Source organism: Miniopterus schreibersii (genome assembly GCF_964146895.1).
Source record: "Miniopterus schreibersii genome assembly, chromosome: 10".
NCBI lineage: Eukaryota > Metazoa > Chordata > Mammalia > Chiroptera > Miniopteridae > Miniopterus > Miniopterus schreibersii.
Genome location: NC_138110.1, coordinates 80,728,707 through 80,753,630, shown reverse-complemented (window position 1 = coordinate 80,753,630; position 24,924 = coordinate 80,728,707). Strand labels below are relative to the sequence as shown.

General features: G+C 52.1%; 1 protein-coding gene across 7 annotated transcripts in view; it reads left to right on the top strand.

The window, feature by feature from the left end:
* The window catches only part of FBXO15 (F-box protein 15), a gene marked incomplete at its 5' end in the record, with an annotated part of 31,922 nt that extends 17,442 nt beyond the window's left edge, over window positions 1–14,480 (top strand). For 3 of the 7 annotated variants that reach the window (XM_081150375.1, XM_081150378.1, XM_081150377.1), the window contains 4 exons: window positions 541–623; window positions 1,683–1,825; window positions 12,119–12,243; window positions 14,092–14,472. In XM_081150375.1, coding sequence (XP_081006501.1) covers window positions 541–623; window positions 1,683–1,825; window positions 12,119–12,243; window positions 14,092–14,361 — 621 coding nt within the window. In that variant the 3' untranslated portion in view covers window positions 14,362–14,472. Of the gene's footprint in view, window positions 1–382; window positions 624–1,682; window positions 1,826–12,118; window positions 12,244–14,091 lie in introns of all 7 variants that reach the window. The other 4 variants (XM_081150380.1, XM_081150379.1, XR_013999782.1 and 1 more) reach the window with 3 other exon arrangements.
* Between the last annotated feature and the right edge of the window lie 10,444 nt (window positions 14,481–24,924).

Here is a 24,924-nt window from a genome sequence, read left to right as displayed (position 1 = left end):
TGTGAGTTTGGAGGAATGGGGTTCGTTTCCTGCACAGTCACATGTGCTGGGTCCCCCAACCTGATGGATGAGTGAAGAGCTGGAATCTAACCCTTGGCAGTGGGTTCTCCCAACCACACAGGTACAGGAGGGAGGAAGGTCACACCATGGATGTTAGGTATTTGTGGAACTGATCTTGTATCTGTGAAGCTCTTCCTGGGGTCGTCTTTATCTTTGAAAAGAGCTTGAGATAACCTGGAACCGACAAGATCTGTTTCCACAGTTGCCATGCACAGTACAGAATTTTGCTGTCTCACAAGTACTAGGATGAGCCCCCTTTCACCGCACGCCCTGCGTGTTTGGTGAGGCGTGGCCCTGCTCTCAGTGTGACCTGCACACCTAGGTGGCAGTGGTGCATGAGCAGTACAGGGCCCCGGCCTGCAGTGGCGTGCAGCGAGGACAGCCTCCGTCTGCAGGGCGACGCACTTGGTCTTCACCACGACCTTGTGAAGATTCAACCATTTCAGCTGAAAAGTGTGTTCTTTCCAATCACCCTTTCAGAGGGCAGAAGAGCTGGCGTTTGTCATGGCCAACCTGCACTTCCACCACCTCGTGGAGAGGAGCACGCTGGGCTCGGCCACCATGTACGTACCTGTTCGCTGTGCATTCAGTTTTCGTAAAGTCAACACAATCGAAAGTTGATGCCATCTTAATATCCTGAGAATAGCTAGGAAGATACTCTGCTCCTCATCGGCAGACGCGAGCCCGCAGGCGTAATCACCGAGCTGTTGCTGAGATAATTGGATTATTCATGAGAGCACAGTGGCTTTGTTTGTTGTGGGTTAAGGATTCTGTGCCTCATCGGATGTTATTTATAGGGCAGGCACCTTTGTCGCCCAAAGGTGCCGGTGTGTCCAGGAGCCGCCTGTGCTTTGCACCAGTGTGAGCGCTCACACCGGGGAGGCTCAGACCTCACCACGGTGAGTCGGGCCTGCAGGTGAATGTTTGCTTGTCCTCCGCAGCGCAGTCCTTTCAATGCATCGGAGGGTCTTCAGGTGGGGAACATGCTTCCCATTTCACTACAGTGTCTCACTTTTAATTTTTTTTTTAAATTCTCACCCTAGGATATTTTTTCATTGATTTTTTTTTTAGAGTGGAAGAGAAGGAGGGGGAAAGAGAAAGAGAGATGCATCCATTGGCTGCCTCCCGCGTGTGCCCTAACCGGGATCGAACCCATGACCCTTCGGTCCAAGGGCCGGTGCTCTAACCACTGAGCCACACCGTCCTGGGTTCACTTTCTTTTCAATCTTATCTGAATGCTTTTGTTACCTTGTGCAGTATGAGCTTCTCTTACTGAAGAAAACCTTGCTCATCGCGGCTCTGGGCCCTCTGCCTGGGTCCCTAACCTGTGGGCTGTCGCAGGTGGGCAGCCGGGCCTGGACGCCGAGGCACTGAGCAGCTGGGGCCTGCAGGGCTGCTGCCGGGTGGCCTGTGCACCCCTGCGCAGCTCACGGCTCTGCCTGTCTTTACGGGAGCCGGGGGGCATGGCGTTCATGGTGTTGGGGTTCCTGGGGTTCCTGTAGGGCACGGATGGGGCCGGTGCTTAGAGTACACGCTCGCTTCTTCTCTAAAAAGAGTGTTTTCCGCGCAAGCACTTCGTCCCTGGCGTTGGCACATCTGGGTGTGTTTTCTTTTGCTTCCAGCCCCTACGAGCTGCCCGCCCACAGCCCCCTCTTGGACGACAGCCCCGAGTATGGGCTGCACGGCTACCAGCTGCACATGGACATGCACAGCAGCGGGACCTTCCACCTGTGCAGCACGTTCCGCAGCCTCTTCACCGAGGAAGGTGACGCTCGCCCCTCCGCGGGGGCCGGCAGGCCGGGCGGGGGCCATGTCTGTATCGGAGCGCGGGCCGCACGCCTGCCTGGCCACTCTGCCCCCGGGTGGCACTTGGTCGTCCGGGCCCCGTGCCACCGCAGGGCCGGTGAGATCGCCCAGGCAGCTGGACCCGTAGCTCCGGCCCCTCCTCTCCCCGAACGTGCTCCCCTCACCTTTCCTGCTGGTGCTTCCCCCATCGTTTGCCCCACCGCGCCCCTCCTTCAGTGCACCGGGACGCGTTTCAGGGCTGAGAACGCAGCCGATGTGGGCACGCGTCCCTGCGTCCCGAAGGAGAGTGCGTGTCTGTGCTGGGTGGGGCGCCCTCAGCTGAGGGTCGGTAAGGGTGGCCCATGGCGCGGAGGTCTCCCGCGTCCTGGCTGCTTCCCCGCCGCTGGCCTTAGCGGTCGGGGGCGGGGGGGGGGGCACTGAGGCCTCCAGTGTGGTGGTGACGCGTGTGTTTTCATCGACTTCCTCTCTCCTTGCTGCGTGTAGTTGCAGCTCTGTAATTTCATTCATAGGCATCGAGGGTTATGTCCTCTTGACTAGGGGGCCCCTTATCCTTGATGAGACCTTTATTCCGGGTGATGGCTTTGCTCTGGAGCCACTTCCACCTGATGGACACAGGCGCTCCAGCTTTCCTGTGACGCGCCAGCGTGGCCTGTTCTCCATCCCTCCTTCACGCCCACTCGCGCCGTTCACACGGCCGCTGTGTTTCTCGGTCCCCTGTGGTCTATGGGATCCATCCCTTTTCTTGTGCCGTTTATTTGTTGAGGAAATGGACTCTGCGGGTCTCTACAGTGTCTGCATTTTTGATGGCTGCTCCTAGTATTAACACGTTTCTCTAGCTTGCTTAGATTTAGGTTTTTCTTTATTTTGGCCGGTATACTTCATACGTGACGCCCTGCACTTCCTTCCTGTTGAATTTATCAGAAGGACGTGGCATCTGCTTCTCTAAACGTTAATCATATTAGGAATGATCAGCAGGGTCGGGATTCTCAGCCTGGCCTTTTCATTATGACTCTCTCCATGATGTTTACCAAGCGGTTTACCAAGTGATGGGCACCTCTGTTCGTTATTTTTATTAGCGACTGTAAAATGACTCCCTAGTTCTGCCATTCTTCCTACACCCGTTAGCTAGGATTTGTCCGTAAAGAAGAGATTCCTCTCATCAACTAGTTAGTTACCATGAAACCTAGTTAGTGCAGGGAGGGCAGGGTGCACGCTGGAGCCCTTCTCTTTATTAACTTGCAGAATAGGGAGCCGATGCTTCACTGGAAGGTGTGTGAGTCTTCAAAGGGGAGGTGTAAGTTTTTCTGGGAGGTATTGTTATTAAGTCACAGATTCAAAAACAGTTTATGTATTTTAGTCTCCTCGCAGGCATTATTATTTTTATTGTTACTGTGATCCGCTCCCGTGTGTTTTCACACGGCTCCGGTCCCTTTGGCAGCTTGACTGGGATCTAACACAGGACAGCTCAGGCTCCCCTTCCTGTTCCTCCCCGGCTGGGATGGGTACTTTCTCTGGCAGCGCTGGCTCCTTTTAGTTCCTGCTACACGCGGCATTTAGCAACCACAGCCTGGATCCCAGACCTGCAGGCACCTGGGGTTTTCATGCCTTTTAGGATTTTCAGTAGGCAGAGCTAAGAAGTTTGTGGATTTTGTTATGTGAAGAAATAAGTCATGCATTTATTTAAATTAAATCTTAGGGTTTTTAATTAACTTCTTTGATTATATATTTGTTTTTTTCCCCTTAGGCTGAAAGTCTTTGTTCTAAACAACATCAAAATATTTAATGATTTCAAAATAACAAAACTGATATTATTGCCAATAATGAACCTACTGAATACTCTTTAAATTAAAGATTTCCTTGTGGTTCTTTGTGTGCTTGAGATATGTCACGCTAGATACAAAATTAAGTCCCCTGACGTGACCTTCCTCTGCGCGGCTGTGCTACCATTTTGACGTATAGTGATTTGTTCCAGTTGGTTTTTTATTTTTCAAGATTGCTTTGCTACTTTTGTACATTAAAAAAAATTACCACGTTTACATGGTCTGGAAGTTGAAAGAATGAAACAGGGTGGTTCAGAGAGGTTTGCGTCTACCCTTGCCCCTGGCCCCCTTCTTTCCCTCCCGCCAGAGGCGGCCCTTCTGGAGTCTTTGGCTCATTCTCTTTGAGGACGTGATGCTACACATCAGCACATTCATACTTCCCCCGGTGTTTAGAAAGAGCACGTTACTCCCTTTTAAGTTCCTGGCTTTTCCCCAATTATTAATATATTCGGCAGGCTATTCTTGCGCATGAGAGAGAGAGAGCGAGGGAGAGAGCGAGCGAGCTTTCTTGGGCTCTTTCAAGCAGGTGTGTTGAGCATAAAACGAAATGTCCGTGTAGGGGCCTTAACGGCGTCTCCCAGGGGCTCCCAGTCTTGCTGTTGCACAGGGTGGGGCGGTGACTGGCCTTGTTCACACTTCATCCCACAGTCTGCCTGCTGGTCTTGGGGAGACTTTCTTAGAAATAGGGTTGCTAGGTCAAAAGGCAAATGTATGTATTTTCTCAGGAGACGCTGGCAGATGCCCCTTGGTGAGGCGGGACCATTTTGTATTCCCAGTTTAACGGGGATATTAAGTTAATAAAATGTTTTATTCTCAAGCATGTTTGTTTTAGGTTTTTAAAAATATGTTCTTACAAGTTAAGGTGTTTTTTCCTATTCCTAGATTAGTTTTTTAAAAAATTAAGAAAAAAGTTCTATTGATTTCTAGAGAGTGAGGAAGGGAGAGGGAGGGGGAGAGAGAAATACTGACCCAAGAGTGGAACATGGTCACTGCCTCCGCCCCCCCAAACCCCACCAGGGATCAAGCCTGCAACCCGGGCATGTGCCCTGATGGGGGAGCCGAACCCGTGACCTTTCTGTTAATACCGATAAACCCATGAGAAGGTTAGACGTTGTTATGACACAGGGCGCTAAGTGAAATGAAGGACAGTGGAAACTGAGAACAAGTCACCTTTGTCGGTTGCCTTCACAATAAAACCACATTTTCACCCTAAGGCGACTTTACGGGAGGCCCAGGTGCGTTTTCTCGGCACGTGGTTGTATGGTCAGGAGTCAGCAGAGGGCGCTGTTGCCATCAGAGTCACCTCCGCGCTTCAGAAAGTGGGAGCCTGTGTCCTCAGCGCTCTCCTGGTTCCACGGGGCATGTCTAGCGAGCCGCAGCCCTGCCAGTGCAGGTGGGCCTGGCAGCACCTTGCCCTGTTTTTAAAGAACACTTTCTCTCCTTCAAGGAGAAGCAGTTTTATATCACGTCCCTGGAACTGAGGTGGCTCTGTCTGCTGTCACCATGTCCCTGAAATGGAGTGGCTCTGCCTGCTGTCTGTCACCAGGGAGCTGTGGGATACCTGGCCGACTCCCAGGAGGCCACCTGCAGGGAGTGACAGGCCGTCCTTCATTAACACCCAGCTATTCAATGCAGGGACCCTGCCCTGCGCAGGGGACAGGTGTGTGGCAGACACGGGGCCTGCCCAGCCCGGTGACAAGGGCATGGGGAGGGGAGGGTTCTGAGGAAAGCGGGGATGGCATGGAGCTGACTCCATGGGAGACACCCGGGGATCGGAGTCCCTGGGTCCAGCAGCTCTGTCCTTGTCCGCCTGAGGCTCTTGCCCTGGGCCCCAGCATGGGTCTGGCAGCTCAGTTCCCGGGCTGGGACCACCCACAGGGCGTATCCGGGGAGCCCAGGTCATCGTTTCCTAACAGGCCTCCCAGCACCTGGCAGGGCCCCCTCAGCGGACACAGTGTCCGGGCACAGGCTTCTCCACCACTGATGGTGCATAAAAAGCTCACGTCCTGCTCTCCTGAAGGTTCATTTGACTGTTTCCTGGCACCTTTGTCACAGTCCTCCCCTGGGACCCGGGCGCTTCTCCTTGGACTTGTCTGTGTTCTGCACCTGACCAGTCACGGCCGCCTGAGAGTCATCGTAGAAAGATCCCTGTGACCTCTTTTCAAGGATTTACGATCCTCAAACCTGTGCATTTGCTACCTGCTTCTTTGTGTGTTGCCACTAAAATGAGGCTGAAAGAAAGTTTAGGCGGAGAAATGTTTTACCACCGCGTTGGACTTATGAGAGGGATGGTGGGGTGGGGATGGGGGTGGGAGAAGCAGGCGGGAGATGCCAACAGAGGAATCTGTAAGTCAAACAGGGGAGCTTGCGCGGGTGCCTGGTGGGGTGGTCGGTATACATTTTGTTTTTTGTGCTTTTGGAAATGTGGATGGTCTGTTGCCATTGGGTCCCCAAGGCCAGCCCCAGGCTCAGGGATCTGCTAGGAAGACACAGGGCTCCGGGTACAGTTGTGCCCATGGCTACATTTATTCCAGTGACAGGGCCCTGGGCAAAACAGGGAGGGAGAAGGTGCAGGGGTCAGCCCAGTGTCGGGTGAGTCCCTCGGAGCCCTCTCCCTGAGGACTCACGCGGGGTGTGCTTACTTCCCAGGGATGACATGTGAGAACACGTGTGACATGTTGGCCACCTGAGATGCTCCTTGGAGACTCGGCCTGTCCCGGGGTTTTTATCGGGGGCTGGTCACGTAGGCGCCCTCTGCCTGGCTCTACCAGCCTTCCAGACTCCTGGAGGGAAAGGGGTGTCCAGCCTCAGCCACCCTGTGGTGCAAACTGGTCAGGTGCCCTGAGCCGCGCTTGCCACTTAGGAGTGGATCCAAGGGCCAGACACCAGCGAGGGCCAGCCTGGCGAGCGGCCCTTTCTGAGAACAGCAGCTGGGGCCACTGTGTGAACTCCTTCCTGCGCCTCGGCCCACGAACACGAACACGAACACGAACTCGTGGGTGAGAGAAGGCACAGCCGGTGGAAGCGGACAGGCGTGGCCCAGTGCCTGTGACGTGTAAACAGAGCCTGAAAAGGGCGTGACCAGCAATGCACAGCGAAGGAATGTGTGTGTTTTGATCTTTGTATCAGGCTTATGATCGCCAGTTCTCAGAGGCTGAAGGAGAACGTTTCGCACAGGACAGCATGTTTGTTCTTGTCACAAGGACCGAGAGGGAGCGATGCCGAGGGGCAAAGGAAAGAGCTTGAAGTAACAAGCGGTCATTTGGCTTTTTATCTGCGTTGTTATAAAAGTGCATTTAACAGCTGATGTTTTATTATGTGTTTGAATTTCTGAATATCTAGGAGTTTATAAAGAGGCAAATAAAAATCACCCATGGAGAACTGTTGTTTATATTTCGGTTCCTTTTTAGGTTTGTGCCTGTGGACCACACTGTGTGAACAGCCTGCTTCCTCCCCTCACAGTGACCCTGCGAGCAGTTTCCCAGGTCACTAAGTAGTCCTTGAATATCTGATTCTGAAAAGTTGCCTGACATTCCATTGTTTGGTTTTACCGTGATTGATTGACCTGATCAGGCCCCCATTTTTCATGATTATAGAGCTGCTATCATGAGCATTACTCTGAGAAATCTTTGATGATTTGAGAGGTGAAAGGGACATCTGTTTTAAATTTGCATATGTCTTTGAATGTTAGGTTGACTATTTAAGAAAACTATTGATCACAGCAGAGGTTTATGGTTATTGTAGTGGCCACTGGCCAGCTGTTTAGGGGCATGTTCGTACGATCCAGCTTCAGGATGGCTTCTCATGTCGGTGTCCTTGCTTGCAGGGTCACATCAGGACCTACCTGGCCGGGTTCCCGGCGGTGAAGGTGAGGCCGTACGGAGTGCCTCCAGGATGCTTAGCTTGTGTTGCTGCTGTTCTGAGTTTTACATTTTTCTTTTCCCCCCCTGTGTTTTCTTATTTTTTATTGAATTTATTGGGGTGACATTGGTTAAAAAACTATATAGGTTTTGGATGTACAATTCTATAGTACATCAGCTGTACATTGTATTGTGTGTTCACCACCCCAAGTCAAATCTCATTTCATCATCATTTATCCCCCCTATACCCTCTTCTACCTCCCCCTACCTCCCTTCCTTTCCGGTGATCACCATGCTGTCCGTGTTTACGAGCCCCCCCCCTTAATCCCTTCACCTGGTTCACCCAGCCCTGAGATCCCCTCCCCTCTCACAGCTGCCAGTCTGTTCTCTGTGTCTATGAGTCTGTTTCTATTTTGTTTGCTAGTTGATTTTTTTCACTAGATTCCATATATAAGTGAAATCATGTGATATTTGTCTTTCTCTGATTGACTTATTTTACTTAATACTCTCTGGGTCCATCCATGCTGTCGCAAAGGGTGATATTTCCTTCATTTTTCAGCTGCATAATATTCCATTGTGTAAATGTACCACGGCTTTTTTATTCACTCATCTCCTGATGGACACTTGGGGTGTTTCCAGGTCTTGGCTATTGTAAATAACACTACAGTGAACATGGGGGTGCATATATTCTTTCAAATTAATGATATACCTCCAACTCTGTTCTTCTTTCTCAAGATTGTGGTAGTTATTTGGAGTCTTTTGTGGTTCTATATAAATTTTTTTTTAAATATATCTTTACTGATTTCAGAGAGAGGAAGGGACAGGGAGAGAGAGAGATAGAAACATCAATGATGAGAGAGTCATTGATCGGCTGCGAGCCCACAACCCAGGCATGTGCCCTGACCAGGAATTAAACCTCGATCGCCTAGAGCCTAGGTTGATGCTCAACCGCTGAGCCACGCCCAGCCGGGCTATATAAATGAAAAAAAAAAAAATCTTTATTGATTTTAGAGAGAGGAAAGGAGAGGGAGAGAGAGAAAGAGAAAGATCAATGATGAGAGAGTCATTGATCGGCTGCTTCTTGCACACCCCCGACTGGGGATTGAGCCTGTGCCCTGACCGGGAATCGAACTCCAATCGCCTGGATCCTAGGTCAATGCTCAACCACTGGGCCACACCCGGCTGGGCTATATAAATTTTTGGAATAGTTGTTCAAGTTCTGTAAAACACACCATTGGTATCTCAATAGGAATTGTGTTGAATCTATAGGTTGCTTTGAGGAGTGTGGACACTTTAATGATGTTAATTCTTCCAGTCCATGAACATGGTATATGCTTCCACTTATTTGCACTTCCTCAGTTTCCTTCTTTGTGTCTTATCATTTTCTGAGCACAGGTCTTTTACCTCCTTGCTTATCCCTAGGTGTTTTATTTTTTGCATTTCTTTTCTAACTGAATTTCTGTTAGTTTCTGTTTGATGGATCCCATTGTTTTCAGTGTTTACAGGATTTATACGAGTTATGTTCTTTGCACGTATTTTCTTCATTTTGTCTGTTGCCTTTTGATTTGGTCTGTGTTGTTCTGGATCTCCTAAAGGGTTTTTGAAGTGTATGTAAACCTGTGCTTCCTTTGATTAACAAAAATCATGTCCAGTCTGTAGGTTCCCATGCCCCCCTCTTAGGCTCCCTCCCTCCCTCCCTCCCTCCCTCCCTCCCTCCCTCCCTCCCTCCCTCCCTCCCTCCCTCCCTCCTTTTCTCTCTCTCTCTCTCTCTCTCTCTCTCTGTGGAGGACCAGAGCCCCTTCTGCATGTGTCCCTCGCAGGCAAGGTGTTTCAAGCTTTACTTCTGTATCTTGTTATGAAAATACATGTCCCTCCCCTAGCATAAAATTTCTTGCTCATGAGCTTTTGTCAAGGACTTCTGAGTTATTTTCATCCATTTAGTCTCTTAGATGTATTTGGTCATTACTCAGCCAGATTTAAAAATACCTCACTTGCATTTTGATCAGATTTGTGTTAAATATGTACATTAATTTGGAAGGAATTGATCTGTTTTTATTTGGGGCTTTGGACTCTCTCTCCATTTACTTAAGGTGGGAGGAATGTTCCTTGTAGGTCCTGTACCTCTCTGCTCTTTGATGCTTCCTCTTTGAGTTGTCACTGTAAGTTCTCTTATTTTATGTTTCTATTATTTGTTTGTTAGATTCATTCTCTATCCTATAGAGTTTTGCAATATGTTTCTCATTAAAATACTGATTAAATAACAAATATTCAATGCTTGCTCTTTAAGGCATCACAGGAAATGTTGAGGGGATAGAAGATGTGGGTCTCAGAAACTTTGTTTTTCCTTCAACACATGGGGTTGTTCAACTTTTCACCGGAACCTGATACGCCCCGATAACCTCTCTTTAAGAAAGTCTTTTAAAGTTTTCAGTTTGTTTCAGATATTTTTTGCATATAGCATGCTATCTCATTTTTACTGGTTCCCAAAATAGATGACTTTTTTTATTCCCTATGTTCCTCGATACTAATTACTTTCTGTGCTTCTAGGTTGACTTGTGCTCCCTACGCATTTATCGTAACAGGGAGGCGTTAGAAATAGCACCGTCCTGCCTGGTGGTGATTACCTAGAAAGATTAGGACGGATAACTTCTCATAGCACCTTCCTCCGCGGCTGTTAGTACGTTTCCCCCTGCTTTGCTCACCTGGTGACCCATTATAAAAAATCAGCATTACGAGTCGCTGCTCCCAGATGGAGAGCCCTGCTATCCATACGTTCTGTCAGAGCTCTCGGGGTGGGCGGCACTTCACGTGCAGGCAGGAGCCTGCGTGATTCCTGGGGCCCTGTGTGAAATGCAGCTGCAGGTTCCCGGTCGGGATGTTATTAGGAATCCAACATGGGGACAGCAGAGCATTAGTCTGGGGCCCTTGCAGCTCACGGGTGGCCTGAGCTGGCTCTGCCCTGACCCAGGACTGTGCAGAGGAGCCTCAGCTCCTGAAGACCGTGAGGCGAGTCCTTTTCAGCTTTTCTTGCATTTTTCTTACATAAACCTACCCTCTTTGCTCTTGTGGACACAGCAGTGACAGAAGGCTGGTGGAGAGCATGCTGGCCTTTAAGATACTGTGAATGTCACAGCCGTGGCTGGGAAGGGAGCGTGTCTGGTGGTGACAGAGTGACAGCAGCCTTGCTTCCGGCGGAGACCTCACGCTCAGTAGCTCCGACACTGCCATTGAGATGTTATTGGCTGTGGTGCTTTGGGGTCCATTTTCAGCAGTGTCCTGAGGATGAGCCACATGGAAAATGGAAAATGAGGTCTCGTTTCTGTTCGGCACGTCCGGCTGCCGCCAGCTGGAGGCCTCTCGCTGCTGCGCACGGTCCAGCAGGACGGCGGAGCCGCGCAGGGCCAGGCAGAGCCACAGCTGGCTGTTCGGATCCTCATTACCGCACCTCCGCCGAGGCCGCTCTGCAGAGCTCCTGCCTGCTGCCACCGAGCCCTGTGTGACAGCGGGCTTGCCTGGGAGGGCAGTGCCATTGGCTCTCACTCCCGCACCTCGGGCAGGAGGGGAGCGGCTGCACGGTTCCTGCTAATTCCTCACAGCCTCTGTCCTTGGAACAAGAGCAAGCTGGGCCACGGCAGCCCATCGCCCGGGTTCCCGCTCCCTCCCGCAGGACCCCCGCCTGCCCCAATCTGTCACTTAGAGCACCTCGTGTGCAGAAGAGGCTGCTGCCGGGCACTGGTCTGAATCTTTGGCTACCCCTGCATGAGAGCACCCTATAGAATTGCTAGAATAGGGCCTTGGCTCCCAGGGCAACTGAGGCTGGTTTTATTTTATCCTGTGACATCACCAGCCGCGGGCCAAAGAGCACCTGCCCTTCCCCACTCCTGTCTCATCTGCTCTGCCCCGTGACTCGCATCTCACCTTTGTCTGTCTGCAGAAGTCAGTCATCTAGGGAGGGTGCTGTTTGGTTGTTACGGCGATGGTCACTTTTCAGGATGCGAGGAAATGGGTGTGTGCAGGCTCAGCTGTGTGCAGGCTCCCCTGGGAAAGTGCGCTGTGCGCGCCTGGGCGTGATGGCCCTTTGTGGCCAGGTGGCTCTGAGGCAGCTCTGAGCTGGTCAGCGGAGGAGCGGGGCCTCTGGTCTCACTCACGCTGTCGTAAGCACCTGAAGGTTCGGCCTTATTTAGAGCATGTGCAGAAGCGTTCGTTCTATGCGTCCGTGTGCACCTGCTCCCCAGCCCCTCACGTCTCTGGACCCCCTCTCTGCTCCGACGTTCAGCGTCCTGCCTGGCTCCGCTCTCTTAGACTCCGCTGCTCTTGTTTCCCATCCCCACTGCTCGTGGCCTCATCAGTCAGAGGACGTTTTCCCTCCTCAGTGTCTCCGTCAGCGACAGGGTGGGCGTCCAGGTTCGCCCCGGCCACCTCCCTGCGTTCTCAGGCCGACGCCTGGGTGAGCAGTGCGGGGCTTCCCCACGGGGCCGACGCCAGCTGGGAGGCGTCCTCACGCAGCGGCTGCCGCGGAGAATCGTGCCCTGCATCGGTGCATAGTAACTTGAAAACATTAAATATTTTCAGGGTACATCGAAAATGGATACGTGAAGCTCGTTGTGATACATTTTCAAAACAGCAACGAACATCTGCCTCTTATTGGGAAAGTCGGCCTGTCCTGGAGAACCGACATTTTCGATGGCTGCGTAAAGGTAATCGGCTGCTTTCTTTTCTTAAAGTAGCTGGTCTCTGAATAATGAAATGTCTGTTGGTGTAGACGTATGATTAGCTGTTCTGGTGCCAAAGGAGTGTGTGTCCTTTAGCCACTGCCAGTCAGCGGGTGCTTCCTGAGGGGGAGGGGGGCAGGTGGCCTGCGTCAGAGCCTCCTGAGTGAGGTGGCGGCAGGTGGCCTGCGTCAGAGCCTCCTGAGTGAGGTGGGGGCAGGTGGCCTGTGCCAGAGCCTCCTGAGTGAGGGTGGGGGGCAGGTGGCCTGCGTCAGAGCCTCCTGAGTGAGGGTGGGGGGCAGGTGGCCTGTGCCAGAGCCTCCTGAGTGAGGTGGGGGCAGGTGGCCTGCGTCAGAGCCTCCTGAGTGAGGGTGGGGGGCAGGTGGCCTGTGCCAGAGCCTCCTGAGTGAGGTGGGGGGCAGGTGGCCTGTGCCAGAGCCTCCTGAGTGAGGGTGGGGGGCAGGTGGCCTGCGTCAGAGCCTCCTGAGTGAGGGTGGGGGGCAGGTGGCCTGCGTCAGAGCCTCCTGAGTGAGGTGGGGGCAGGTGGCCTGTGCCAGAGCCTCCTGAGTGAGGTGGGGGCAGGTGGCCTGCGTCAGAGCTTTCTCGTCTGGGAGCTCGTGGTCCTGGTCATGCGGGAGCAGAGGGGCGATGACTTGAGCTGTCATCAGGCTGAGCGGCTGCCCCGTGACCTAGATAGGCATCAGGACCAAGGTCCAGGCTCCGAGGGGCTCTGGGGGCTTTGTTGGTGGGCACCCTCTGCTGTAAGCACTCCTCTGCCATGGGCACCCTCTGCCGTGGGCACCCTCTGCCGTGGGCACCCTCTGCCGTGGGCACCCTCTGCTGTAAGCACTCCTCTGCCTGGGCACCCTCTGCCGTGGGCACCCTCTGCCATGGGAACCCTCTGCCGTGGGCAGGGCTCTTGGCCCTGGCCTGCATCTTTGCTGTCAGGGGTCAGGGACATTTCACGTAGCCTGTTCTCACTCAGGTCTCCTCAGCAGGTGGAAACACTGCACAGTGGTCACTCATCAAACATCTCATTTTTCTCAATTTTTGGAATGCTTGCGTTTCTTGTGTTCCTCTAAGGTGCAGTTCTTGAGTCTAGACCCTTTGATCTGCTTGTGCTCAGGTCCGAGTGGTCAGTGCTGTCGGCCTGGTAGTTGTGTGCTGACCTCTGACGCAGGTTTACGCTCACGCCTGTGGTATCTCCGTCTCTGTAATTAAGCTGCTACCTACGCTCAGTCCATGCTGATCTCTGAGAATAGTGCCTCAGTTGCAGTTAATAAAACACTAATATAGGGCACGAGTTATGGCAAATAATGAGCAGGTCTGAAAAGGTTAGTGTGAGAAGAGTTTACCCTTGATATCGTCTCATTGTGTCTTGGGAACTGAATTATTGACTCTTGAGAATTAAATAAAATATATATGTAAACTGCTGGTATCAGTGTCTGGTACATAAACCATGTTAAAAAATACAGCTCACGCCCAGCCCGCGTGGCTCAGCGGTTGAGCATCGACCTAGGACCCAGGAGATCTCGGTTCAGTTCCCGGTCAGGGCACAGGCCCGGGTTGCGGGCTCGATCCCCAGTGGGGGGCGTGCGGGAGGCAGCCGATCAATGACTCTGTCACCATTGATGTTTCTCTCTCTCTCCCTCTCCTCCTCTCCCTTCCTCTCTCTGAAACCAGTAAAGACATATTTTAAAAAAATACAGCTCACATGGTACGTGCGTTTTCATAGCAGCATTAGACACAGTAGCCAAGAGGTGGGAGTTAGGCCGGCAGCCAGGGGAAGCGGCTGCTTCGCCCTCACGTGTATAAATGTCTGTGCTTGTCTCGTAGAGTTGTTCTGTAATGGACGTAACTCTCTTGGATGAATATGGGAAACCCTTTTGGTGTTTCAGCTCCCCGGTTTGCATGCGATCGTCTCCCAGCCCCTCTGACGGCCCTCATTTCGTGGGGCCCACGTACTGTATCGACTACGAGGACCCGGCAGGAAGGGTGCACGTGGAGCTGGTGTGGATTGAGGAGACGGAAGAGTACTTCATGGTCAGCCTGGTCCTCTACCTCAGCGTGGCAAAGATAAACCGCTGGTTCGGGACACAGTACTAAATACCGCAGTCGGTGGGCAGCTGTTGCCGTATATTTGTTTACTTTGGACTGACCAGATTTATTCTTGGTGTTGGAAGTAAAAATAAAACAGTAGTCCTTTCGATGCCTCCTTATTTCACATTAGAGACTGTGATTCTTGGGTCATTTTAAAGTGCATTTCAGAGGATTAAGTTAAATTTTAACAACACGAACATAGCACATCCTGATGAAAAAGTCATATAAAATACAGAGAAAATATATTTACTTCTCTCCTGCCCTTACAATTTGAAAACAAGCAGTTCTGCTTATGCACGTGGTCTGTGTGTGTGTGGGGTATGGATACATTTTTTTCTTGATTGGTTAGAGCCCCAAATGAGAAAACATATTTACATGTGGGCCCCCTGGAATTTATTACAATTAGAAAGCGCTGCACTTACGGCATTCGGCAGCCACATCAGTGTTTATCAAAACAAAGCAAGGCAGACGGACAGCCTCCTTCACGAGGAAAGACGCACCTGAAATCCTCAGGAGAAGCGCTGTTGCCCCACGAATGCGGGCCTGACGTCCGTGCGGACGGAGCTGGACGCCTGAGCCCAGGCGCCTCCTCCGCAGGCGCTTCAAGAGCGTCGAGGGACGCCGGGGGCTCACACAGGTGACGTGTGAGGAGGCAGGTGCTTCCAAATTTGTTTCAGAGTGTACCGATTACATTTTTATTATATTTTTATCTCTAACTTATTTTTAGAAGTGATTTTTTTACTTTTATTTTTATTTTTTGTTATCCGCTCCTGAGGATATTTTTCCCATTGATTTTTAGAGAGTGGAAGGGGGTGGGAGGGGAGAGAGAGACGTTGATGTTAGAGAGACACACCCATTGGTTGCCTCCCATGTGCCTGACCAGGGCTGGGGATCGAACTTGCAACCCAGGTACATGCCCTCGACTGGGAATCGAACCCAAGACCCTTTGGTGCGCAGGCCAGTGCTCTAACCGCTGAGCACACCAGCCAGGGCTGAAACGCCGCGTTGCTCCTGCCGGGCACGTGCGCCCACGTGCCCCTCCTGCCCACTTCTCATGCTGAGCCGCCGGTTTTCTCTTGGAGGCGGGTGTGTGGGTGCGAGTGTAGGACAAAGACCCGGGCGACAGCGGTGGGAGGGTCCTGCTTCCAACACGGTCCTCAGCCTGCTGACCTCCCAGGCCTGGCAGAGCCCTTGGGACAGCGAGCACAGGGCGGTGCTTCTTCATGGTGTCACCGAAGAGGAGGCGTAGAGCACCTGCCCAGCCGGTGAGAGTTGGGAGAGGGCTGGAGCCACGAGCCGAGGTGAAGGGGACGGGTCAGGAGGCAGTTGGCAGAGGCCACGTGTCACCTGCAGGACGGAAGTGCAAGGTGACCACGGAACAATGCGGGGGCCCCTGACCTCCCGGGGAACCTGGTGGTGGGGCTGGATGTCCTGCAGCACTGGGAGCAACGTGGAGCTGGAGGAGAGGCCTGGCCTCTTCGCCCCAGATAAGGGGCATTTGGAGAGCATGGGAGGCCTGCTGCGTTTGTGCTGCGATCGGGGGAACCGTGTGCGGGGCTTAACCTGACGACCCGTGTCCACGCTGCCCCGAGCGTGCGCTTGGCACCTGTCCCCCCCAGACTGCGAGCAGGGCCACGAGTCCTGTTTATCCCCAGGACCTAGCAGGACACCAGGCTCACAACCCGCACACAGCAGCTATTTGCTGAGTCGGAGGAAACTTCCTGGGGAATACGCGCGCCGAGGCTGGAGAGGAAGGAAGTGGGTAGGTTCTGAATGAGCGTCGAAGGAAGGGCACTGGGCAGAGGGCGAGGGGGGAGAGGCGGAGGAAGGACACTCGCCGTCCTGGCGTTGGGCTGCCATCAGGGCGCCCTGCACCCCAGACATCACCACGTGATCCGGGCCTGGGGCCGCGTCCCTCCTCTTAAAGCTGTGTTCTCAGATTCGCCTCCATATTTCCAAATAACATTCCCCTGCCGCTGTTTCTGGACTCACCAACTCTAGACGTATTGAGTTGAGGGAGAGACGCTCTTTTGCCCCAGCCGGGGGGTCAGGAGAGCTCGTGTGCGTGTTTCGCAGAAGATGCGCCAGCGCCTTTGCAGAAGAGCAGGAAACAACGCGGTGCAGCTGACCGTTCCGTCTGGCGTCCTCGCCAAGCACGCACTTTACCTGCGTGGTGTTGAGGTACAAATCTCACTCTCCTTACACTTCCCTGCACGTTTTTTGCTCATCTGTTCACACCGCTGAATAGATCCCCAGTGTGCTGCTTTTAACTAGAGTGTCACGGTCCACAGGGCGCGTTTCCCCAGTTTTTATTCGTCCCGCTGGTTCTCGGCAGCACATCAGTTGCCTCTTGCTACATAAACATGCCAAGAGCTCGTGCCTTCAGACAGCTGCTGCTGCTCCAGAATCTGTGGACGACAGGTGGGGACCTGAGCAGCGGCCCCGTGTTCCGGGTGTGGCCGCGGTCAGCCGGCGGGACCACCTCCAGCGGTCTCACCACCGACTGGACGACCTCTGGGCTGCGAGTCCCAGCGGCCAGCAGGCCGCCCAAACCCTGAGGCTGCTCAGGGCCCCGAGGATCCTGTCGTCGGGAAGTGTTATCATGGTGATTGAGGAGCAGAGTCAGGAGAGCCAAAAACTTGGACTTTTCTCTAAAAGAGAACTTCAAAATTACTCATTTTTGTTGTTGAAATGGCTCATAATTACACCCAGCATGTGTTTTCTGAATTGTCACCAAAATGGTCACTCTCAGAATTAGGCTCACTTTCAGGATTGTGGTGACTGCTCATCGCCAGATTCCACGCAGCCACGAGTGTGCGCACGAGACTGACAAAGACGGCATCGCAGGTGAGGCAGGAAGGGGAGGACGGCCGGGCGCCTCACTCCCATCTGCTGGGCGTTTGCTTACTCCCTGGGCTCATCCATTCAGCGCACACTTATCGAACGCTGTTTTGTACCGGACTCCAGGAAAAACAGGCGAATAAAACATGTTCTCCCGAGGAATAATAATCCAGGTGCAAGGGGTCATGTGTTCCTAAAACTGACCACACAGGCAGAGCTGGAGAAGAGCCACGAGGGGGTTTTGGACCAAGCGCTGTAGGGCGTGGGGAGCAGACGCTTTCTTCTCGAGGGAAAGGTGGAACCGATATTTATTAAGCAGATCCCGTGTCCCGAAGACCCATTATCCACGTCGTCCGGGCTCCAAAAGGTGGCCTCTGCGCTGATATGAGGGTCAGAGGAAGAAGGAAGGAGCCGCTTGGGGAGCGGGGTGAGCAAAATCATGGGGTGAGGGGGGACGGAGCACGTCCGTGAACCAGAAAGTGGGCAGGCAGGTGGGAGAGTAATGAGGGGAAGTGCAGGTGGGTTCAGACCACACTCCAGAGGCCGTGGATGCCAGGACCCCGTTGGCACGTCGCTTTGCAGGAAGAGGGAACACAGGTTTCTAAGCACCAGAATGATGTGGTCACAGTTCTGCTTTAGGAAAGTCAACCTGAATGAATTCAGAGTTTGCTTAAAGCTCCTAGTGAGGTGTGAGAACCTGAAAATGAGCTAAGAGGATACTGGAAAAACACAAAAGGAGGGATCTCCTGCTGGGAAGGATGGTGCAATTTCACGGGGCCCCTGCTCCCAGGATGACCCTGGGCTGCTTTCTCCCTGGTTCCTACCATTAGAGGGGATCATCTTGTTTCCATGTTTACTTGTTTAAAGTCCTCCCCCCCACTGGAATAGGGGATCAGGGACCTCGCCTGCATCATTTGTCCTCAGCGCCAAGAACAAGGCCGCACACACGAGAGGCAGCCTTTAATTATATTTTGAACGAATCAAGATTAATGGAAAACAGATAGAGGTTGAAAATACTTGAGTCCTAGTTTGATTTGATTTTCTCCAGTAAAAATGGATTTGGGGACTGATACGGGAACTGTCTAACCTCTGTGTAGAGCCGTACTGTTTTCAAAGCACTTACGCATATTTATACCCCTGACAGCCACACAAGCCAGTTTGAAAGGTGGTCATGCGTTCATCTGATGTCTATTGGGCACTTACTCTGGCCAGAGGTTGTGCCATGTTGTGCTTACAAAGATGCCTTTGCAACAATTCCTGCAATTGTAGGTCTCACAGTTTGATGTAGACAACCCATATCCACAGAGAATCATAATGCAACATGTCTGTGTTAGGGTTTCCCAGAGAACAGAACCAGTAGGATGTGCATATATATAGAAAGAGATTTACGATAAGGAATTGACTCCCGTGATTATGGAGGCTGAGATGTTCCAGGAGCTGTGATTGGCAAGAAGGAGACCCAGGGGAGCTGATGGTGTGGTTCTGTCCAGATCCAAGAGGCTCCAGACCCAGAAAAGGCTCATGTTTCAGTTTGAGTCCGAAGGCAGGGAAAGCACGTTGCAGCTCGAAGGCAGTCAGGCTGGTGCGTGCGTGTGTGTGTGTGTGTGTGTGTGTGAGGTTGTTTGTTCTTTTCAGGCCTTTAACTGATTGGGCGAGGCCCACCCATGTGGGGAGGGCAATCTGCTTTCCTGAATGCACTGATTCAATGTCCATCTCCCTCAGAAACCCCCTCCCAGCACACCCAGAGTCCTGTTAGACCAGCTGCCTTTGCACCCGGTGGCCCAGACGAGTTGACACACGAAAGTAGGTGTTGCGACACCCATTGTTATTACAGAGATGTAACCAACTTCCATTCAGCCGACTCTTTCTTGGGCGATTAGAGGCCTTGTGAAGGAGGCAACCATAGAAACAGCTGGTCCGTGTTACTATCATCTCCGCTATTTTAGAGGAGGGAATAGACACTCGGGGATTAAGTCATTTCCCGTCACACTCAGACGGCAAGTGATAAAGCCAGGAGCTGAGCCCACGTCTCCGGGCTCCAAATTCTGTACTTTTTTGTTATCCAGAATAAGCAATTCTAAGAAAATTATATTTTAAGATCATGAAAGAACATCCATCTAGTTTTTAAAAAAGCGTGCGATTCAGGCCTTGGTTCAGTTTCACCCTAAGCTGCCAAGGGCCTTGTGAGGTCATTTAGAGTCCGGAGGGAGAGGCCTCCCTCCGCTGCCCCCGGGTCGTCAGCGCTGTCCTCGTGGTGGGGGGCAGGCAGTGGTGGCCCTGGGCTTTGTATTGAAGGTTTCACAGGTCTGCTGGCCTCGAGGCCAGTGAGGAGCTACGGTAAGGGCGTAAGACTTGTGGCTCCCGGGGGTATCTCTGAGATAAGCTAGGTCCCTATGTCCTCCTACCGGCTGGAACGTTTCAGTAGGAAGAGCACCTTGGGGTGCTGGGCAGTGCCCCTGCACGCTGTCCCCGTGAAGCTCATTTCTCATGTGCATCTGCTTTATGCCGTCTTTGTGGACTGGCTTCCCCACAGGCTTCTCAGCTCTTGCCCCTCGTAACGCGGGCAAGCACCTGGCTTTGGTGCATGAGGTGTGTTCTCGCCTCTCCATGTGCGCGGACACAGTCAATACCCAGCGCGTAATCTAGGTGGATTTTAATTTTTTAATTTAATTTAATTTAATTTTTTAATAAATATATCTTTATTGTTTTCAGAGAGAGGAAAGGAGAGGGAGAGAGATAGAAACATCAATGATGAGAGAGTCATTGATCAAGCCCGCAACTGGGCATGTGCCCTGACCGGAATCGAACCCGATTGCCTGGATCCTAGGTCGACGCTCAACCGCTGAGCCATGCCCAGCCCGGTTGATTTTTATTTTTTTTACTTTTTATTTTTAATTGAAACATTTTTTAAATTTTTTGTTTTTAATTCTCACTGGAGGATATTCTTTCCGTTGCTTTTCAGAGAAAGTGGAAGGGAGAGAGAGAGGAAGAAACATCTTTGGGAGAGAGGCACGTCCATTGGTTGCCTCCCACACGTGCCCCGCCCAGGGCCTGGGAATGAGCCTGCAACCGAGGTGCATGTCCTGGGCAGGAATCGAACCCGGGACCCTTCAGTCGGCTGGCTGACGCTCTAACCACTGAGCCAAAGTGGGTAGGGCTTATGGTAAAAACAACCCTGTAGGTCCACGTAGGTCAGGTGCCCCCTCTGGCACGATGCTGGGGGTCTCCCAGAGCCACCCCCTAACAGAACGGGATGGTATTCTCAAGAGGCCTTGGGCGAGGCCGGCATCTCAGCTGTTTTCTAGAAAAGTCCTGCTTCTGACTGTTGCCTGGGCCTCCGGTTGGCTCATCTGGCCAGTGACTGTCCGGCATCGGTGTGCTCCGCCCGGGGGCTCAGCCACTGTGACTCTCGTCCCCAGCCGCTCACAGGGCCATATCCCACGCACCTGCAGGATGTGAAACGCATCCCGCTCGCGTGCTGCTGAATTGTGGAAGGAAAAGTGCAGACTCCAACCCATCCGCCGTCACATCGCTTCCGAGGCTGCTCTTGTGGATTTTCCACAGGCATCTGAAAGGCGCGTCTGTCATCTTAATAATGTGAATTAATCACCAGCCCAGCCTGGTGGACAATATCGCAATCAGAGCCACAGAGACCGAATGTTCCAGCGGAAGGGAGACACAGGGATGGAGCTCGGCTCGGAAGCGTTGCAGCTGCAGCCAACAAGCCTCCAATCAAGGGGGACTCACGAGCCGCATCCGAAACTTCTCGGCTGTTCAAAGTGTTTTTGTTGCTTAAAGGGATGTCAGCAGAGTAATTTCAGACTCAAACAAGGCCCAGAATTACAGTCATTATGGACATTTTGTGGCCAGAACATTTCCAACCAAATGATACAGTCGAAATTGTATCTTTTTGAACCAACTGACTTCTGCCTCATGCATCAATTTCTGAGGAATGTGATTGTTATTAATAAACCATTAACAGGATGTCATTTCCTTTGATAACTTGATCTCCCCACAAAAGTGAGTCATTAGAACAATTAGAAATTGTAGAAATTGCATCAGAGGCTCCGGTCTCAAGATGATTCAGTGTTTTCTCCCGTTTCTGACGTTTTTGTGCTTTTGAAAATGTGCCTACTCCTTTTGTTCAACAACCTGGTTTAAATTATACAGGAGTCAAGTGCTGCCCCTTTGTTCTCTGCGAAGGTTTTACAACTTGCTGTTTGGAGCGACCGTGCCATGCCAGGAACCCGTGTTCTCTGTGTTATTCACGCAGCACCGAGCTGGGGAGCGGGAGCCATCGCCGACTGCGCCAGGTGCCTTCAAACCATCGGGCGTCTCGCTTTGCCTTCCCAGCGTCCCTGGAGAGTGGTGCTGTGGTCCCCACGTCCACGCAGGGGACACTGATAATGACAGAGGTCTGTGACACTCAGGGCCCCTGACACCAAAGGCCAGCATCTGTCTTCTGGAACATTCCACTCCCTCCGTCCCCTGGAGTTATAATGAGGCTCACTTAGGTCACCGTTCACTCTCAGCACAGAGCACACTCTGCTGCGGCCTCGCCGGAGGAGTGCGGTCACCTCTGTCCTCAGGGCCCACTCCTGGGAAGATTCACCTATGCCCGGCTGGCGTGGCTCAGCGGTTGAGCATCGATCTAGGATCCAGGAGATCGGGGTTCGATTCCCGGTCAGGGCACAGGCCCGGGTTGCGGGCTCGATCCCCAGTCGGGGGCATGCAGGAGGCAGCCGATCAATGACTCTCATCATTGATGTTTCTCTCTCTCTCTTCCTCTCCCCTTTTCTCTCTAAAAAATCAATAAAAACATATTAAAAAAAAAAAGATTTACCTAAGTGAGGTCCTCTCCAAGCATCAAGGCAGCCTCTAAACTCTGGGGCCTCGTGGAGCTCTGGGGACACTTCAGGACTCAGCGCAGCAGTGGGGACCCGTCTGCACCCATGCCCAGGAGTCAGGGCGAGGCTCTTGCATCACCACGCGTCTCGGGCTTGCTGTCCCTGGAGGAGACGTGCTGTCCCTGGGGGGAAACTATGAAGTGTCTGAAAAAACTGTTCATGGGTGAAAAGCCAGGAGGCCCTGCAGCCGGCCCGGGAGAGGGAGCGGCAGGGTGGTGGGAAAGACCGCGGCGGCAGGTCCCCCGAGTCAGTGGCTGCGGTGCTGGGCACCTTCGGGTGGCCACGTCTGTTAGGTGGTGTGACGTATGGGTCCGGAGCGGAGGGAACTTGGGACTGAAGCACAGATTTAGAATTAGCCGATGACACTACTTTATAGAGCTGCCCAGGGAGACAATACTTCTTGTGAGTTGGGCAAGTTTCTTAACCTCTTTAACTTTCAGTTTCCTCATTTGTCAGCAGAGGCGAGTCACACCCACAGGCTGTTGTGGTTATTAGACATCTGTAAGGACGGATGTCTGTGAGGCGCTTAGCGCGGCGACCAGCACGTGGCGGACACACAATAAATAACAGCCGAGAGGAGGGAGAAATGGAGCCCAGGGGCCAGCTAACGGGGTAAAGAACTGGGAGGGCAGGAGGCAAGCGAGCCAGCACTTAGCTGCTCTTCCTAATAGTAACGGGAAAATGCCACGTCGTTCTAAAATGACATCTGTGACATTCTCCTAAATAATAACCGTGAGCTGAACTTAAAAGATTAAATCCTTTAAAACATTTCCTTATGCTCTGTTATATTTCAAATGAGTAAATGGAAAGAGATAATTTTGATGGAGTTGTAACTCTAAAAAGTTCTGTATCGCGTGTCACACGAATGATGTTTGCTCAAATCTGTCCTTTACTTGACGGTATTGCTTCTCTTTAGTGCCAAGAGTAGCTTTTCACCTGGAATACCTGTTGAGGGCTAGACATTTTATTTAATTAAAAATGAACTTGTGTCGAACAGGAATTTGAGAATTAGTGCCCATTCTAAAAGCTCACAGCATAAAATAGTTGTGTTAGGCGCTTGATCAGGTTGAAATGTATTTTCCCAATTAATGGTTTGCCCAGGAAACGACTTGCAGTGTCCTATAAACATAGGTCACAAGCGTAAGTGGCAGGTACAAATGCTCTGGACGTGTCACCATCCATCCGTGTGATTTTTAAATCAATGGATCGTGAGGTTCTCCTGTCAGGAAAATTGATCACGACCCTTGAGGCCCCACTGTAATATGATTCCTGTCACCCATGCATTAAAAATATTCCTTCCTTGTAGTTTTCCTAGTAGCTTCGTCTGTTTAACCTTGACAGTCGGATGACATTGTGCACGACACTATCGCAGGGCAGAGGCGGTGGGTGACCGTGGGCCCCTCACACGCAGGAGGGAAGGCCTGACGCTCTGTTAATGGAAGGCAAGTTAAGACAACAGCGAGTAGCCATTTCCATCTGCCAAGGTGGAAGGAAATGATAAAAAAACAACGCCTGGAGTTGTTAGGTCGCGGGCACCGGGCAAGCACCCTCTTTCACAGCGGGCGTGGAATTGGGACAATTATTGTTCAAGGCAGTTTGACCAGAACCATAAAAAATATTTAACCCTGGGGTGTTCTAATTACGTGTTCAGAATTCATGCCAAGAGCGGAGAGAAATATTCGTGGACAGATTTGTGTACAAGAAGGCTCACCGTGGACGCCACGCATAGTAGTGACGATGCGGAAGTCACCTAACGTCCCGGCAACACGGGGATCAGCGCAGGAAGCACCATACGGCCACCCGGGGAGTGGCGTGTGGCCATTAAACTCACGGGACAGGGGACTGACTAGTCAGGGGCCCCAGCGGAGCACAGAGTCGTTACGAACACGGGCGCAAACGCACCCTCACGCACATGGCTGCGTGAAGACGGAGCCTGAGTGATCCATCTCCGGCAACCGGCAGCTGTTATTTCTCATGACGCGGCAGCTTGACCGGGCTTAGCCGGTGGTCAGGCCTGGGGTTCTCTGCTTTTGGGTTTCTTTGCTCAAACAGAAAACATTTCTTTGGTAATGGAGTGTTTCTTGCCTGGAGAGAAATTCTCTCAATCTCCACCACCGAGGGCTATTTATTGAGGCCTGTAGACCTGTGCAGAGAACCAAGGTTTTCTCTCACTGGCGGCAGCTGTGCGGGGTCGGCCGCTCAGTGCAGCGTGAGTCGGGCAGGTGGTCCGTGGGAGGGGCCGGGCCCGGGACTCAGAAAGCCCAGGTCCTTGTTTGGGTTCTCCTGCCACGTAGCCGTGTGGCTGTAGGACTCTTCTCTGTTTTGTTTTTGAGCTATTTCAGATGAGAGAGATTGGACTGGGGTGATTTCTAAAAGATTGGTTCTACAAGTTTAAGTTCATGTCAGGAAGACTAGATGAGGCGTGGAAGCCGTTTCTTCTGAGCGAGAGCTGGAAGCTGGTGCTGACCAAGGGAGCGGGCACTGCCCGGTGGATGGGGCAGCAGAGGGCCTGGGTGCTTGGTCTGTGTTTAAACATCGCCCCTGACCTGCACGCTGACATCTGGGAGATTAGGGCCTGTCTGTGTGCTTCAGCTCCCTTCCCTCGAGAGGTTGCTATGAGATGACTCTCTCCAAAGAATGACATTCTCCAAAAACGGATGATATTTCTAGTGGCCATGCGATAGTTTATCATTAATGAAGAGTCGCTAGGAAAATAACCACAACATGTAGCCGTGGACATGGATGGCCACTCGCTAAACTGACCTAGATAATAGTACTTGTTTTCCACAAAATCTCCTACTCAGGCCTGTGTCTTGTGATT